The sequence below is a fragment of the Paramormyrops kingsleyae genome, chromosome 8 (genome assembly GCF_048594095.1).
Source record: "Paramormyrops kingsleyae isolate MSU_618 chromosome 8, PKINGS_0.4, whole genome shotgun sequence".
Taxonomy (NCBI): Eukaryota; Metazoa; Chordata; class Actinopteri; order Osteoglossiformes; family Mormyridae; genus Paramormyrops; species Paramormyrops kingsleyae.
In genome coordinates, this window is record NC_132804.1 from 34,693,622 (window position 1) to 34,709,447 (window position 15,826).

The 15,826-nt window shown below is 40.7% G+C and overlaps 1 protein-coding gene across 2 annotated transcripts in view; it reads right to left on the reverse strand.

Moving 5' to 3' along the window:
* The window catches only part of LOC111832835 (cadherin-4-like), a 362,676-nt gene that overhangs the window by 141,769 nt on the left and 205,081 nt on the right, over positions 1 to 15,826 (reverse strand). For both annotated transcript variants that reach the window (XM_072715730.1, XM_072715731.1), the window contains one exon: positions 14,681 to 14,856. In XM_072715730.1, coding sequence (XP_072571831.1) covers positions 14,681 to 14,856 — 176 coding nt within the window. The remainder of the gene's footprint in view (positions 1 to 14,680; positions 14,857 to 15,826) is intronic.

The window sequence follows — 15,826 nt, forward strand, 5'->3', positions numbered from 1 at the left end:
ACTGTGGTGTAGCAGTGATCCAAGGTATTTTCCTCTCAGGTTGGACATTTAATAAACTGTTTAAATTTTGGAAGTTCGTTGCTGAGGTTTCCTTTGTTAAAGTCGCTGAGGACAATAACTAGAGAGTCCGGGTTGGTCCGCTCCATAATGTGTATCTGGTCGGCCAGCGTGCGCTGCACGTTTTTTGCGTCCGCTTGTGGTGGAATGTAAACTCCGACTAGAATGAATGACGCAAATTCGCGAGGGGGGTAGAAGGGTTTCCAATTTATGAAAAATGATTCTAGGTTGGAGGAGGGCTCTGCAGTCATCTGCCCTTCACTCTCCTCTTCACCACTGTTGTGCTGACGAGCAAAGCAAATGTACTTACTGTACAACTCAGCTGACTATAATATGTAAATTGGAGAAAACCTGGAAAGGCGTGGTGATGATTTACTACAAAAAGTATATGAAAGAATTAGGAATCCTAATAAATGTTGAAGCGTACATCCAATGTCTTGTACTAAAGAAAACTCCGGAAAAGCATACCATTTGACTGGAAACGTCTCTCGTCGTAGAGAATGACTTTGAGGAAGATGTAAATGATGCCGTTAAAACATCACCGAAGCGTGCAATGGACTGCCTCATTCAGATATAGCCAAAGAAATATCTAAATGAAAAATAATATTAACCCATAAATAAATAATTAATGTTTATGAAAGTATTATCATAATTGTGTTAAGACATGAAAATGTGAATGCGGCTATCGTTCTGAGAAGAGCCGCTGTGATGTAGCCAAAGAGCCACATGTAGCTCGCGAGCCACAGGTTGCCAACTCCTCATCTAGGACAATATTATCCACTCAAGAAATCAGAGTGGCTAATGAAAGTTAACATGAAAACTGAAAATTAACATGAAAAATTATTTTTTAAAAAAAAGCTCAAAACTGACCTTTTATTAAACCATTCACTTTAGGACATTCAGGAAAAAAAAGGTTAATGTTAAAGGAGGTAGAGTTGCACTTTAGCAAAGTGCAATTTGGACATAAGGAGGGCTCCATTTATATTTAAACTCTGCGTGTGAGTTATGTGATTATGTGAAATATTTGTGACTTTTATTGTCTAATTATCACTAACTAGATGATGAGTAATTTAGCTATTATATTTGGCACAATGGCTTTTATTATACCTTCTTTTCTGGGTTATTGTGAGCGGCTGATCTGCTAGTGGAAACTCAACGTCAGCAAGTGTCATTAGCACAGACAGCACGGGTGGCATTGCACAGAGGGATGAACATTGATGGAAATGGGAACTACGGCACATAAAAGGGGGTAGGTTGGGTAGGGTTGCTTCCAGTGGGAACTGGTCACCTTGGACAGATTATTGGATAGTTATCATCACTCAGAGCCCCATCTGGGAACGCTGGCCTTCATCAATGTTTTTGGTATAGCTAATGCCTATAACCATTACCAAGATGTTGAGGGAGCATAGCAATGCCCTGCAGCTAAGCAGTTTCCCAATCTGTCTTGTCCTGGTGTCTGACATGCTGCAGGACCTCGTTGCTTGACTCATGCTATTTCCCTGTGGCTCCAACGAGAAATCTGAAGAAGTGTATGGTATCGGTCTCCATGTGGTCTTTCACCTGTTGCTCAAGGTTTTGCTAGTACTCTACCTTGTCATTGGCCACCTTAGCAAGGGTGTTTGAGTCATATTCCCATCACACAGTGACACAAACCACAGTGGCAACACTTTCCAGCTTAAAGATGAGGTCCAGCTTTCTCAGTTTGCCCTAAACCATGAATAACCGGGGTTCTTGGTAGGTCACACAGTCCAACTCCATAGCCTCCTCAACCAGCGTGTCACAGGTTTTGTCACCCAATCATTCTCACACACAACCCACCATCTTGTCTCCAGGAGTATAGGTCTCTGCACATGAAAACATTAGGAGCCATGCATGTTCAGGCAATTCTAGGGACAACGAAAATCATAGTTAAAGTACAATTTCTAAAAGTACTGGATAGATCACCAGGAATGTGAAAGTTAATACATGTGTTTTTACCTAAATGCTCTGTCCATGTTTGACATGTAGGTCATGTCAAACTTGCTCATATTCACTTATATGACAATTTGTTAATTCTTTCCCTGACAATTATGTGGCTACTTGTATTCCTATGTCATTTATATTATTCACATATTTTATCTTTAAATATTTGTATTCTATTTATTTCTCTTTTGCACTATGACCAACATTTTCTGTGACATAACAGTAAGAACTGTAACAGGCACACTGATGGTATTTATAGAGCCTTGGAGGAGCCACTGACAGTTTCTTTTTTTTGTGGGCATGATATACATTTAACTGACACTTATCAAAAGGGACTTATGGTCAAGGAAAAGGCTACAATTAACTGCTGTGCATGCCCTGGGATTTGAACCCACTAGCTCTGTACCTTTAGCAGAATGCTGTTGAGCTACAGGAGCGCTCTTGACATTATACTAAATCATTCTCTAATTTAACACACCCAAGAAATACCAAATCGAGCTCATGATCCCGTGGTCAGAATATATGAGACAAATGTCAGTTCAAAACAAGACAAAGCATTTTATTTTTCAATATGGGGCAATCTGTAAATATAAAACAAATGGGCATTCTTATTTATAGAATATACATGAAAATAGCTAGAATCAACAAGAACAGTATTTACAAATCGAAGTATTTTCAATATCTTTCACATGCCACTTCCTTGACCACAAATCAACAAGGATTATTGGTGAACAAGTGAGTTTTCTGATGCCTGAACTCATGTTCTGAATGGTTAAATATGGCTTAATCACTCTCCTTTTTAGAAACGCATACATACACATTTATATTCATATCTTTTCTACGGGCAAAACCATAATCCCAACTATGACAACCTTAATTCCTATTCAAACCTATCCTTAACCAAACAAAGTAACCAAACAAAATTAACGATATTTGGCTATTTTAGTTTTTTGATTACAGTTACAGATTTTTGTAAAATTGAGTTTTCCCTTGTGGGGACTGGATTAAGAGATTTTTGTCATATTTTGTGGATATTTGGTCCCTATAATGTTATATATATGCCTCCCCCCCCCACCACACACACACACACACACACATACTGTATACACAGTTCAGAGCAATGCTTTAGGTCTGAGTGTACAGTAAAGCCATTTATCCGGTACCCCTGGAGCACTTTGTGTGTCTTAAATTAATGTAATTAGGTTCACCAGATCTGTGCCTGTTCTTTTGTGTGTTGCCACTGACTAAACTGAACTGGACTCGGGAGAAGTGACATGATTATATGTAGTCAAGGGGGGTTTATCAGGTACAGAATTCCACCCTTACTGCAAACATTGTAGTAAGGGTGGAATTCTGCAAAAGACCTATAAACTACTTCTTGAGTTATAGGAGTAATAGCATCAAATGTCAGAAACTACTTGTTATTTTGATATCACTATGCAGTGCTGCTTCAGTTTTGGGCTGATCTGTCTCAAAATTTGATCACTGCCAGGTTGTCACCCCTACAATGTACCTGCAAAGTTTGAAAAAATGTCTGTAAAATACTTTCAGAGTTACTGTGTTCATAAGACTGAATGTCTTGTCGCACAACATACTTGTGTTTGTGGTAACTGTGTTCCACATTCTAACATCTATAATTCACAGCAAGGTAAATGGGGTGGGGGGCATGGGGTGTCTGACCCTATTTCATAGGGGCTGGTGCCACCCTAGCTCCCCCTACCTCCACCAACAAGTCTAACTAAGTTAAAGAGAATGGTGCCAAAATATTTTTGTAAATCTATAAGATTTTGTCTTGAAAATTATATTGGTCTGTTCCTATGGAGTTCTCAAAACTCAAAACCTATTAATTGCAATGTTAGGACCAGGTTCAACCAAGATGCCAAAGTGAGATTCCTTAGCTGATCAAATTAATAAACTTGCCACTCAATTCCTGCTTATTCTATTATGTTATGCTGATAGTACTTTATACATTCATATAAAACATATAAATGAATCTGCCTAATGCAAATTGTAAAATTCATCCTTGTAGAAAGAAAGCCTGTTATTCAGAAGCAGAAGTCAGGTATTATTATACTATCTATAATTTGAGGGACATGTCCTGGGTGATTCCATGCCCTATGCCTATAGCTTCTGGGATAGGCTCTGGACCCCCTCAAAAAGCAGGTTTAGAAAATGGATGGAGGAATGGATGGATGGATGGATGGATGAGGGGAGATAAGTGTGGGTAAATTAGCTCTTGGAGGTTTTTACATTTGACTCCAGTCTGAAAAGACTGAAGACCAGCAAGAGCTTGAGGCTTTGCTCACGAAGGTGGATAAGTTAGGTGTACATGGTAAATTCAAGGCCCGAATGTAACAGCATGCCATCTCACCCAGAATTTTGTGGCCTCTGATGATATATTTAGTCCCAATTAATACAGTTGAGCCCCTGGAAGAAAATCAGCTGCTTAGTCCACATATGGCTTGATCTACCCTTCAGTAAAAGCAGTCCAGCACTGTACAGAAACAGTAACATTATGCAGCTACAGTTCAGCAGCCTCATGGAAGAGTTAATGGTGGTGCAAGCAAGACAAACTCTTCAATACAGATGACAGGGACTCAAAGTTATCATCAGTGAAATTAGTGGTATAAACAGGCAGGAAAAGGAGAGCTGACAAAGTATTGTAGGTGGCAGAGTCATGCCTAAGACTTTAGTGGGGAATGTAACAGCAGGACTAGCTGGCCTGGGTCTCTTCCCTAAAATCTTGTCAGATAAGGCCCAAGGAAAAGAAAAACATCATCTACTTGAAGAGGAAGTCCAAGCAGGTGTAGAGGAAGAATGAGCAAACAGGATGGTGGGGTTCAGGCAGCAGAGAGCATGGACAAGGTAGGACAGTCCCGTGGCATGCTGTCAATCAACTTCAAATTCAGACTGATGGCAGTCCATTCTTGCATAATCAATGCTTGGTGCTTGTCAGAATTTGTGGGATTTTGTTTGTCCACCTGCCTCTTGAGGACTGACCACAAGTTCTCAATGGGATTAAGGTCTGGGAAGTTTCCTGGCCAAGGACCCAAAATGTCAGTGTTTTGTTCCCCGAGCCACTTATTTATCACTTTTGCCGTATGGCACGGTGCTCCATCATGCTGGAAAAGCATTGTTCATCACCAAACTGTTCTTGGATGGATATTTTGGTACCATTCTTTATTCATGGCTATGTTCTTAGGCAAAATTGTGAGTGAGCCCACTCCCATGGCTGAGAAGCAACCTCACACATAAATAGAAGTGGCTTCTTTGCTACCCTTCTTGACACTAGATTATCCTTCAAAAGTCTTTGCCTCACACAGATGCACTGCTGCCATTCCTGAGTAATCTCTGCACTGGTGGTGCCCCGATCCCGCAGCTGAATCAACTTTAGGAGACACTTGCTGGACTTTCTTGGGCACCCTGAAGCCTTCTTCACAACAATTGAACCTCTCTTCTTGATAAGAAGAGAAAAGTTCTTGATAATCTGATAAATGGTTGATTTAGGTGCAGTCTTACTCACAGCAATATCCTTGTCTGTGAGTGTTGTCTTTATCCACAACAACACTCTCACCTGTGTTAATGGCAGAATCACTGAAATTATGTCAGCAGGTCATTTTGTGGCAGGGCTGAAATGCAGTGAAAATGGGTTTTCTGGGATTAAGTAAATTTTCATGGCAAAGAGGGACTTTGCAATTAATTGCAATTCATCTGATCACTCTTCATAACATTCTGGAGTATATGCACATTGCCATTCAAACTGAGGCAGCATACTTTGTGAAAATTAATATTTGTGTCATTCCCAAAACTTTTGGCCAAAGTTGTAAATGCTTATGTAAGGTCATGACCAGTGGTTGCGTTAGACTAGTTGTCCATCGTTTTGAGTGACAGGGTCATAAAAATTGTCATCCATTATAAGCTGTCATTTAAATTATTTTTATAAGACATTTAGTTAGCATTTAATTTAGTTAGTTAGCATTTAATTTTCATGTTTTCAAAATTAATATACAGAACAAACTTATAGATCATGCATTTATAAGGACATGAAGAGAAAAGATGAACAACAACATCAACCATGTGGTCACTTTTCATGTCAACACAACAAGAAGCAGATGAATGATTTTTGATTTTTTTCTTCCCACCACAATGACAGCGGAACATTAGCTGTCACTGGCTGATAAATGTTTTTAGGAGCTTTACATCACTCTAAAAAAACTCTGTTGGCAAGTAATAAATTTTTTCTTTTTAATAGTAAGAGTATAATCCTGGAATTGCTAATCCAAGTACTTCCAAAAGAGGTAGGTCTTTAGTAGTCGCTTAAAGGCTCCCAATGACTCAGCTGTTCGGACATCTAGGGAAAGTTCATTCCACCACATAGGTACCAAAACAGAGTCTAGTTGCATGTCTTCTTTGTGCCTTGAGAGTTGGTGGGACCAGTCAAACAGTGCTTGAGGATCAGGGAGAGACTGGTGCAGTGCAGGATGAGATAAGTTCTTTCAGGTAGGAAGGTGTTGGTCCATTATTGGCTTTGTAGGCGAGCATCAGTGTTTTGAATCTGATTTGGGCAGCTACATGAAGCCAGTGGAGGAAGTATAATAATGGAGTGCTGTAGGAGAACGTGGGAAGGCTGAAAATGAATTGGCCTGCTGCTTTCTGGATCAGTTGTAGTGGACGAATGGCGCTCAGAGGCAGACCAGCTACGAGTGAGTTATAGTAGTCAAGTCTCGAGATGACAAGAGCTTGAACTAGTACATGAGTGACCTGTGTGGAAAGAAATGGATGGACCCTTCCGATGCTGAAGATGAGAACTCGACATGAGCGAGACAGATTAGCAATGTGAGAGGACAAATCAGAGAGTTGTCCAGTCCAGGAAGGTCACAAGATCCTGGTGTGGGGATGGATCAGCTGGGATGAATAGCAGTTTAGTTTTACTGGGGTTGAGTTTCAGCCGATGAGCTGTCATCCATGATGAGATGTCTGCCACACATGCAGAGATCCGAGTGGAGACTTGAGTGTCTGAGGGAGGAAAGGAAAGGAAAAGTTGGGTGTCATCTGCATAGCAGTGATAAGAGAGCCCATTTCAGGATATGACCTTGCCAAAGTGATCTAGTATAGAGGGAGAACAGAAGAGGACCAAGAACTGAGCCCTGAGGGACAATAGTGGAGAATCTGCGTGGAGTAGATGTGGATCTTGTCACTTGATATGACCAGCCTTCTAGGTAAGAAATAAACCATTGCCACGCTGAGCCGCAAATTCCAAGACTCATTAGGATGGACAAGAGAGTCTTGTGGTTGACTGTGTCAAATGCTGCTGAATGGTCAGGGAGGATGAGGAGAGATCACAATTTGGCTGCTCTGGCAGCATGTAGCTTCTCAGTGACATATAGGAGGCCAGTCTCTGTGGAATGTGCCGCTTTGAAGCCAGATTGGTTAGGATCGTGAAGGTTGTTTTGAGAGAGATAGAGAGATAGCTGATTGCAAACTGTGTGTTCAAGGATTTTTGAAATAAAAGAGAGAAGTGATACTGTTTGGTAGTTGTTGATGTCTGAGGGATTCAGTGTGGGTCTCTTTAGGATAGGAATAACCCTGGCTTATCTGAATGCTGTTGGTACATAATAAGATGTTATGGAGCTATTAATGATAGTGGTGATGAAGGGGAGAAGGTCTTCAGAGATTGTCTGGAGCATTGTGGAAGGTATTGGATCCTGTGGGCAGGTGGTAGGAATGCATGACAAGATGACTTGCAGGATCATTTCTGCTGTTAGATTGGGGAATTGAGCCAATAAAGGCAAAGGGAAATCCTTAATGTGTAGTGTAGTAGATGCGGTGGGAGAGAATGTCTGACAGAGTAGATTGATCTTTGTATCCAAGAAGTTGGCGAAGTCTTCGGTGGTCAGGGAGGATGGAGCAGGAGGAGTTGGCGGGTTAAGTAATGATGAAAATATGTTACATTAGTTTACAAGGATCATATGCAAAGGTTTCCAGTCCATGCATGTCTCTGGCAGATACACCTTCAATATATCTTCCTAAGCCCTGCCCCCAATTCACATCTTAAGGGAGACCAAAACTTTCCGTTTTCCTAAGAGAATTGGCACAGACTACCAAACACTCCTGAGTACTACAAAAACAACAATACTAGTGGCATTAATCTAGTTCCAGCTGAGTATAGGAGCTAGTAGCCAAAAGACAGGTTCATACCTTACCAGCAGAAAAGAAATTCACAACAGAGCTTAACGCTCAACATTATTCAGCTATTAAGCACTGGCAAGTTTCGCCATCGGCACCAGCAATATTAGATAAAAGTATTACGGTTATAAATCAAAATTTCCAATGCAGAAATATACACTCACCTAAAGGATTATTAGGAACACCTGTTCAATTTCTCATTAATGCAATTATCTAATCAACCAATCACATGGCAGTTGCTTCAATGCATTTAGGGGTGTGGTCCTGGTCAAGACAATCTCCTGAACTCCAAACTGAATGTCAGAATGGGAAAGAAAGGTGATTTAAGCAATTTTGAGCGTGGCATGGTTGTTGGTGCCAGACGGGCCGGTCTGAGTATTTCACAATTTGCTCAGTTACTGGGATTTTCACGCACAACCATTTCTAGGGTTTACAAAGAATGGTGTGCAAAGGGAAAAACATCCAGTATGCGGCAGTCCTGTGGGCGAAAATGCCTTGTTGATGCTAGAGGTCAGAGGAGAATGGGCCGACTGATTCAAGCTGATAGAAGAGCAACTTTGACTGAAATAACCACTCGTTACAACCGAGGTATGCAGCAAAGCATTTGTGAAGCCACAACACGCACAACCTTGAGGCGGATGGGCTACAACAGCAGAAGACCCCACCGGGTACCACTCATCTCCACTACAAATAGGAAAAAGAGGCTACAATTTGCACGAGCTCACCAAAATTGGACAGTTGAAGACTGGAAAAATGTTGCCTGGTCTGATGAGTCTCGATTTCTGTTGAGACATTCAAATGGTAGAGTCAGAATTTGGCGTAAACAGAATGAGAACATGGATCCATCATGCCTTGTTACCACTGTGCAGGCTGGTGCTGGTGGTGTAATGGTGTGGGGGATGTTTTCTTGGCACACTTTAGGCCCCTTAGTGCCAATTGGGCATCGTTTAAATGCCACGGCCTACCTGAGCATTGTTTCTGACCATGTCCATCCCTTTATGACCACCATGTACCCATCCTCTGATGGCTACTTCCAGCAGGATAATGCACCATGTAACAAAGCTCAAATCATTTCAAATTGGTTTCTTGAACATGACAATGAGTTCACTGTACTAAAATGGCCCCCACAGTCACCAGATCTCAACCCAATAGAGCATCTTTGGGATGTGGTATAACGGGAGCTTCGTGCCCTGGATGTGCATCCCACAAATCTCCATCAACTGCAAGATGCTATCCTATCAATATGGGCCAACATTTCTAAAGAATGCTTTCAGCACCTTGTTGAATCAATGCCACATAGAATTAAGAATTATTTCTTTAAGGCAGAATTAAGAATTAAGGCAGTTCTGAAGGCGAAAGGGGGTCAAACACCGTATTAGTATGGTGTTCCTAATAATCCTTTAGGTGAGTGTATATTTTGATGCTCGCATAAGAAGTACAGTGGTACCTCGGTTCTCGAACTTAATCCGTTCCGGACTCCGGATCGAATCCTAAAAAGTTTGAGTTCTGATCGAATTTTTCCCATAAGAAATAATGGAAAACCAATTAATTGGTTCCCGGCCCCCCAAAATTACACCTAAATATGTTTTTTTTTTTTAGCATTTAAACACAAAATGAACAGGATAAAACGAGAAGAGCATTTTTTTCTTAATGGCTTCCAAAACGATAAAGATCTTATCCCAACATTACCCCTGTCCTGCCCCAATCGTCCGCTCCTTCGGTGTGCCACGCCCCCTCGTTAACCTCCCCATGTGATCAGCTTCTGGTTGTTGTCATTAGTCCTCTGTATTAAGTCCGTGTTTCAGTTTGTTTCCCCAGTCCGGTCATTGGGTGCGTTCGACTTGCTTACAGCGCTGGCTTAAAGCAACGCATTCTGATCCTGACACAATGCATTATGGTTAGATGCATTGCGACCTCTCACCCAGCTGCACAAACTGGAACCGCCTCCGTGACGACACACCTTTGCCCTTACTGGCTGAAGAGTTTAGTTACATGCATGACGTTTGTATCCCAGGCAGTTTTGATGCGTAATCTGCTATTTCTCCCGAATATCACGTAAAGCAGTGAGAACTGGTTTTCAGTTAATTTACCTGGTAAAATAAAGTTTAAATAAATTACATAAATGCTCTAATAGTACACGTAAGTTAGTGGTTTATGTATTGTTAGTTACTGTAATGTTGAGCTGCTTTATTTGGTTAATCGTCCAGTCTGTGAAGAAGGCATTCAAGTAAGAATTGCATTGTAGTGTAACTCATTTCCTGGCACGTACAATTTATATTAGGTCAGCGTTCACGGTTCGACTTCTGATATTCAGATCGAGTTCTAGGTCAAACTGGTTTATTCGACTTTCAAGAAATTCGAGTTCTAGTGAGTTCGAGAACCGAGGTACCACTGTATTACTAGAACTGCGTTTTATCATCTACGGAACATAGCCAAGCTTCGTAAGATGCTCTCACTTCGTGATGCAGAAAAATTAATACATGCCTTTGTAACTTCCAGACTGGACTACTGTAATGCCCTCCTTTCTGGTTGCCCGTCTGGATCCTTACATAAACTTCAGCTCGTACAGAATGCAGCAGCCAGAGTTCTCACAAACACTAAAAAATTTGATCGCATTACACCAGTCTTATCCTCCCTTCATTGGTTACCAGTTAAGTATCGGATTGACTATAAAATACTGCTATTAACCTATAAAGCACTGAATGGCCTTGCACCAGAATACCTTAGTGATCTGCTGACATCATACAACCCCCCGCGCTTGCTTCGTTCTCAAGGCGCATGGATATCTGTTAGTACCTAGGGTAGAAAGAGCTACGGCAGGCTGCAGAGCTTTCTCCTATAGAGCTTCTCAGCTGTGGAATGGTCTTCCACCGGATGTGCGGGTTTCAGGCTCACTCTCAATATTCAAGTCTAGACTAAAAACACACCTGTTTAGTTTAGCTTATAGGGAGACTAGTTCTAGCTCTAGCTAACTCCTCACTCCCAGTTAGACCTATAGCGTGAGGTGTAGAGCTGGGTGGGGATCAGTGCCATTGGCTTTGGATAAACTGAATTGACAGTGCTGTCACTCTAGCTTCACAATCGCTTGTGGGATTGGAGTGCTGACATTTCAGGGACTCCCCATGCCTGCATTCCCACTTGTCTCTCCCTCCTACTTATGCTGCCATAGCCATATCTGCCGGAGCTTGCACATTGCACTTCATATTGCACTCATCTAACTTTTAGCACTGCCTATAGTCTCCCCTACTTTGACTAATTGCATATTTTATTTCCCCTACTCCTCCTGGGGGGTGCTGCCTGGAAACCTCAATCTACCAAGATGTCCAGCACACCCTGCAACATGTGACGTCGCCACTACCAATGATGTCCGTGCATCCAGCTTGCCGTTCTGCCTGTGTCATCTTCCATGTTTGACCCGCTGCCTGCCTTCTGATTGCCTGGCTATTGGAGGGAGCATTGGCACCGGCTTGCCATCTCCCCCCTGCTCCCCGTTTGTGTCTGAAATTTTACTGTATTTGACTCTCCCTGCCGGCCCCTGGAGGATGGGCTCCCCCTTTGAGTCTGGTCCCTCCAAAGGTTTCTTCCTTCTCTGGAGTTTTTCCTTGCCATTGTCGCCTATGGCTTACTCACTGGGGGCTTTGGGTGGGGATGCTGTAAAGCGCTTTGAGACGATGTAATGTTGTGATAATGCGCTATACAAACATAAATTTGTTGTTTGTTGTTGTTGTTTTACTGTTAGTGTTATTTTAGTGTGCAAAATTGAGGGAGTGCTGAGAAATTTCACTAAAGGTAATGATGTTCCATTATTATCTGTATTTGAAAATAAACTTGAAACTAGATGAGGGACAGGTGTGAATCATTTACTAATTAACCAAACAAGGAACACAGAAGTAGTGTAGAAGTAGAAGTAGAGTAGGAAAACGACAGACAGGACAGGACAACACAGGGACCAATCCTGACAATGTGTAATGTTTATTTAAACAAAGTTAAACAACAAAAGCGGGAAACAAAATACCAAAATTATCTAGCAGTCTATTTAAGTTAGAAAAGTGCTATAGCGCAAAAGCATCTCTGAAAGCTAGCCCACATCTGTAATTCCTGGGTTTAACACTGGGGACATCTGGTTGGTTCCTCATATTCCACTGGAGGATCACGTCAGCTGTGGTGTCTCAGACCATTTTTAATGACAGCTGTTGAAATGATGATACAGCATCTTGGCTCAAACACAATGTCTTCCATACACACTTGAAGTGATTTTTCCATAAACAAGACCTTTGCTGTGGATATGGGCATGGTTGTAGCACTGTTAATCAAGTGTTGTTGCATTTAGGTATGTGTGAACAAAAAGTTAGAAGCATATCTACTATCACCAATTAATATTCCACTATGCTCTCCTTTTTCCAGGTGAGTATACAAAGATGAGTTCAGGAAAATCCTTGAATCGTGAGATGCAATGAGCAATGGCTGTTGCCATTCCTGGTGCTCCTTGATCTTCATTGAAGGTAATCAATGTTTCTCCATTTACAGACAGCATTAATATGGTTAAACTTGCCCTCTTGGAGGTTCAATTTAAGCCTTAATTTATTCCTGGAGTACCTCTAATCTTTCTTCAGGAAATCAGTTCAGTGTATTCAGGACTAGATTAGACTAGAACTATTCTAAATCATGACTGAGAAAGCAGATTTCCACTAATCTAGTTTAACACTAGAGCTGCCAGCATTTTTTGACCTTCTCTGACTGCCAGCTGTAATGTGCTTCATCATATGACAAATTTAGACATTAGAGTAACGTTTATCCATCAAAAAAACAATGGGACCGTCACTAATCCTCACAACTGCAGTTACAGTCACCCGAAAAAAGTAATAAAACCCATAATACGATCATGTTTATGTTATACGCGGTGAGCAACACTTGTTGAATAAGGAAGCTGATAAAGTATAGAAAGCACAAATTCAGTATCCACTTTGTATTCCAACTCAGTGTTAGGTTGGCAAATGTACTCAAAATAAAACTAAAGACACCTGTATAAAATACAATCGGTATGTGTGTTGGAGAAGTTCAAAAAAGCCGACAAAGACATGTAAGGACTGTGAGTACCAGCTTGTCTATTTGTTTTTCTTTGTGCTTATTGCAGTGGGTGTTATGTAATATTTAAGTACATTTTAGAATAAATTTCAAATAAAAACATATATTTTTTTAATTAGTGTTTTACTTTTGGTTTAGGGCATTAGATTCGCTGCTGTTATTAACACTAATTGCACATTAGTGCAAACAAATGGGCTGCAAACATCATTTTACGACTTGCTTGGCAGCTAAAGGAGGCTGACAGTCATTGGTGTGGGCAACGGTAGATCTAGTGCTAATAGGCCATTTTAGTCTAGGACTAGGTTTAATCTCTGTCTGTGAAACTGCCCCTTAAGGTTTAACTTTAATCCCAGTGTAAAGCATGTGGCCTTCTGAGGTCATGATACAAACACAGCCCTGCCTACTTTCGCCTATCCCTGCCTGTCCAGCTTTCCTTCCTAACTTTGTCTACTGGATTTGAATATAATGGGTTTGTGAAACACTGCTTCTCTCATCCCTCACAAAGTGCTGAAAGACCCATCCTGAGAGTACAGCGTGCTAAACATTCTTTTGTATTTTAGCACACTGAAAGAGGCTTAAAGTTACCTCCCCTTTTCTTGTTATTACTTTAAATGTGTCAACTTCAACTTTTTCCATACATTTTATTCTTTTCATTCCATTGAAATAATAGTGATTACAGAATAGAAAAAAAATCCATTATATTCCATTATTGGACCTCCATCTTTCCTGAGAGCAGAAAAATAATTACATCCCTTCATTCTGTCACCTGCTCTTCAATAACTTCTACACAGACTTCACTTCAGTTCCACTGAAGCCATACAGCCATTATCTCATTAGGTGTGAGTATGATTTTCATTCTGGGGTTTCTTAAACAACAGGCTAGGTTATCACTAATAACAAATTGCACATATTAGACACTAAAGTGCGTCATTGTATGCAGATATCTTTTCAGGAATGTAAACAGAAATAACACATCAAAGATAAAAAAGTGAGCATAAATGAGTCACATAAAGGAAAATTTAAAGCAAATTAATGGCCTGATTTCTTATTTTTAGTACTTTTAAAATAAATTTAGAAGAATATTTCCAGTAGTTTTTTTTTTTTTTTTATAAAAACCAACATTTGCAATCACAAATCCTGTTCCACTTGTATTTCTGGTTAGGGGTGTTTTTTTTATACAATCTTGGGATATATGTCAATAATTATATAATAATATGGTAACTGTGTATGCCAGCTGAATGTGTTTGGAAATGATTGGTTGAAGACTTGTGGGTGGACTACATGTCTAAAGCTTATGGAGGGCAAAATTGATAAGGTTGTGTTTATACTGATCAAGATTTACAAAGTTTATTTCAATCATGGCACGCACAGAAAAGGAAGAGGCTCTTACAGGAAAGATGGATGGCGAAGGCGTGTGTCCCAGCAAATCCTGCTCAATGACGGCCTCTCCAGCGGGGGTCTGTGGGCTTCCAGACACCTTCTGCTCTCTGTTGCTCAGACCTTCCATCTGGGCGCCAAAGTCAGATTTCCGGCTCCTGAGTGTGGTGACTTCACTCTTTTTGCAGTCTTTGGGCAGGAGGTGTTAGTAGCAATGGGTGGGTTGGATTGTGGAATTAGAGGCCAAGGAAGCAGGGTCATAAGGTGGGGAGAAAAGGTAGATCAAGGGTTAAAAAGAGACAAGTGTAAGCCAAGCAGTCACATGGTTCACTACCCAGGAAGTATTCACTGGGCAAATAGATTTCAGCCTCTCTTTCTTTCTCCATTGTGAGCTGTCAGGAGCATTTCACATACGCTGGGCTCTAAACAGATGCAATCTTGTCTCTTTATTACTTTTGGATTTGAAGCAAAAATAGGCACTAAGTCCTAGTAAAATTATAGCAAGAACCAAGAGAGTCTGTTAGATTTGGTCATTGAAGGACTGTATCAAACAGATGCACATAAAATGCAAATACACAATCACAACACAAGGAATGCTAATCATGCATTTAGGGACACTTGTTTACAGTCACAAATGTATTTGTTTTAGTTCTGCTTCAATTCTTGAGGGCTTTTTTAATGACAAATGTTCTTCTTTAAGAAAATGTGTTTTCCTTTATGAATTTTCCATTAAACATTGCATATAAGGCCCATTACATGGAGAGATTGTGATACAAATTTGGATTATCTGTAAACAGCCTACGGTACTACTGGCTGCACTCTCCGTTGGCTCGAATCAAGAAGCTAATATGCAGAAAATTACCAGAGAACTGTGAAAATTGCCTTTGCCCCTGCAGAACTCCCCACAAATACACTTAGATAATTAAGATATGTTGTACATATTACATTCTTCAACAGGAAATCAATACGTTAATTGTTCATTATTAAAGGAATTTAATTTAGGTGAAGTATCTGCATGATGCATGCTGCACTATATAATGTGTTATTGAAGTAAAACAAGGTAAGCAGTGAATGCAGGTATAACTCCAGCCAGGACTGAAGACCCATAGCAAAGTCAAGGAATCACCATAGAAAGAATATGACTCGATATGGCATATAG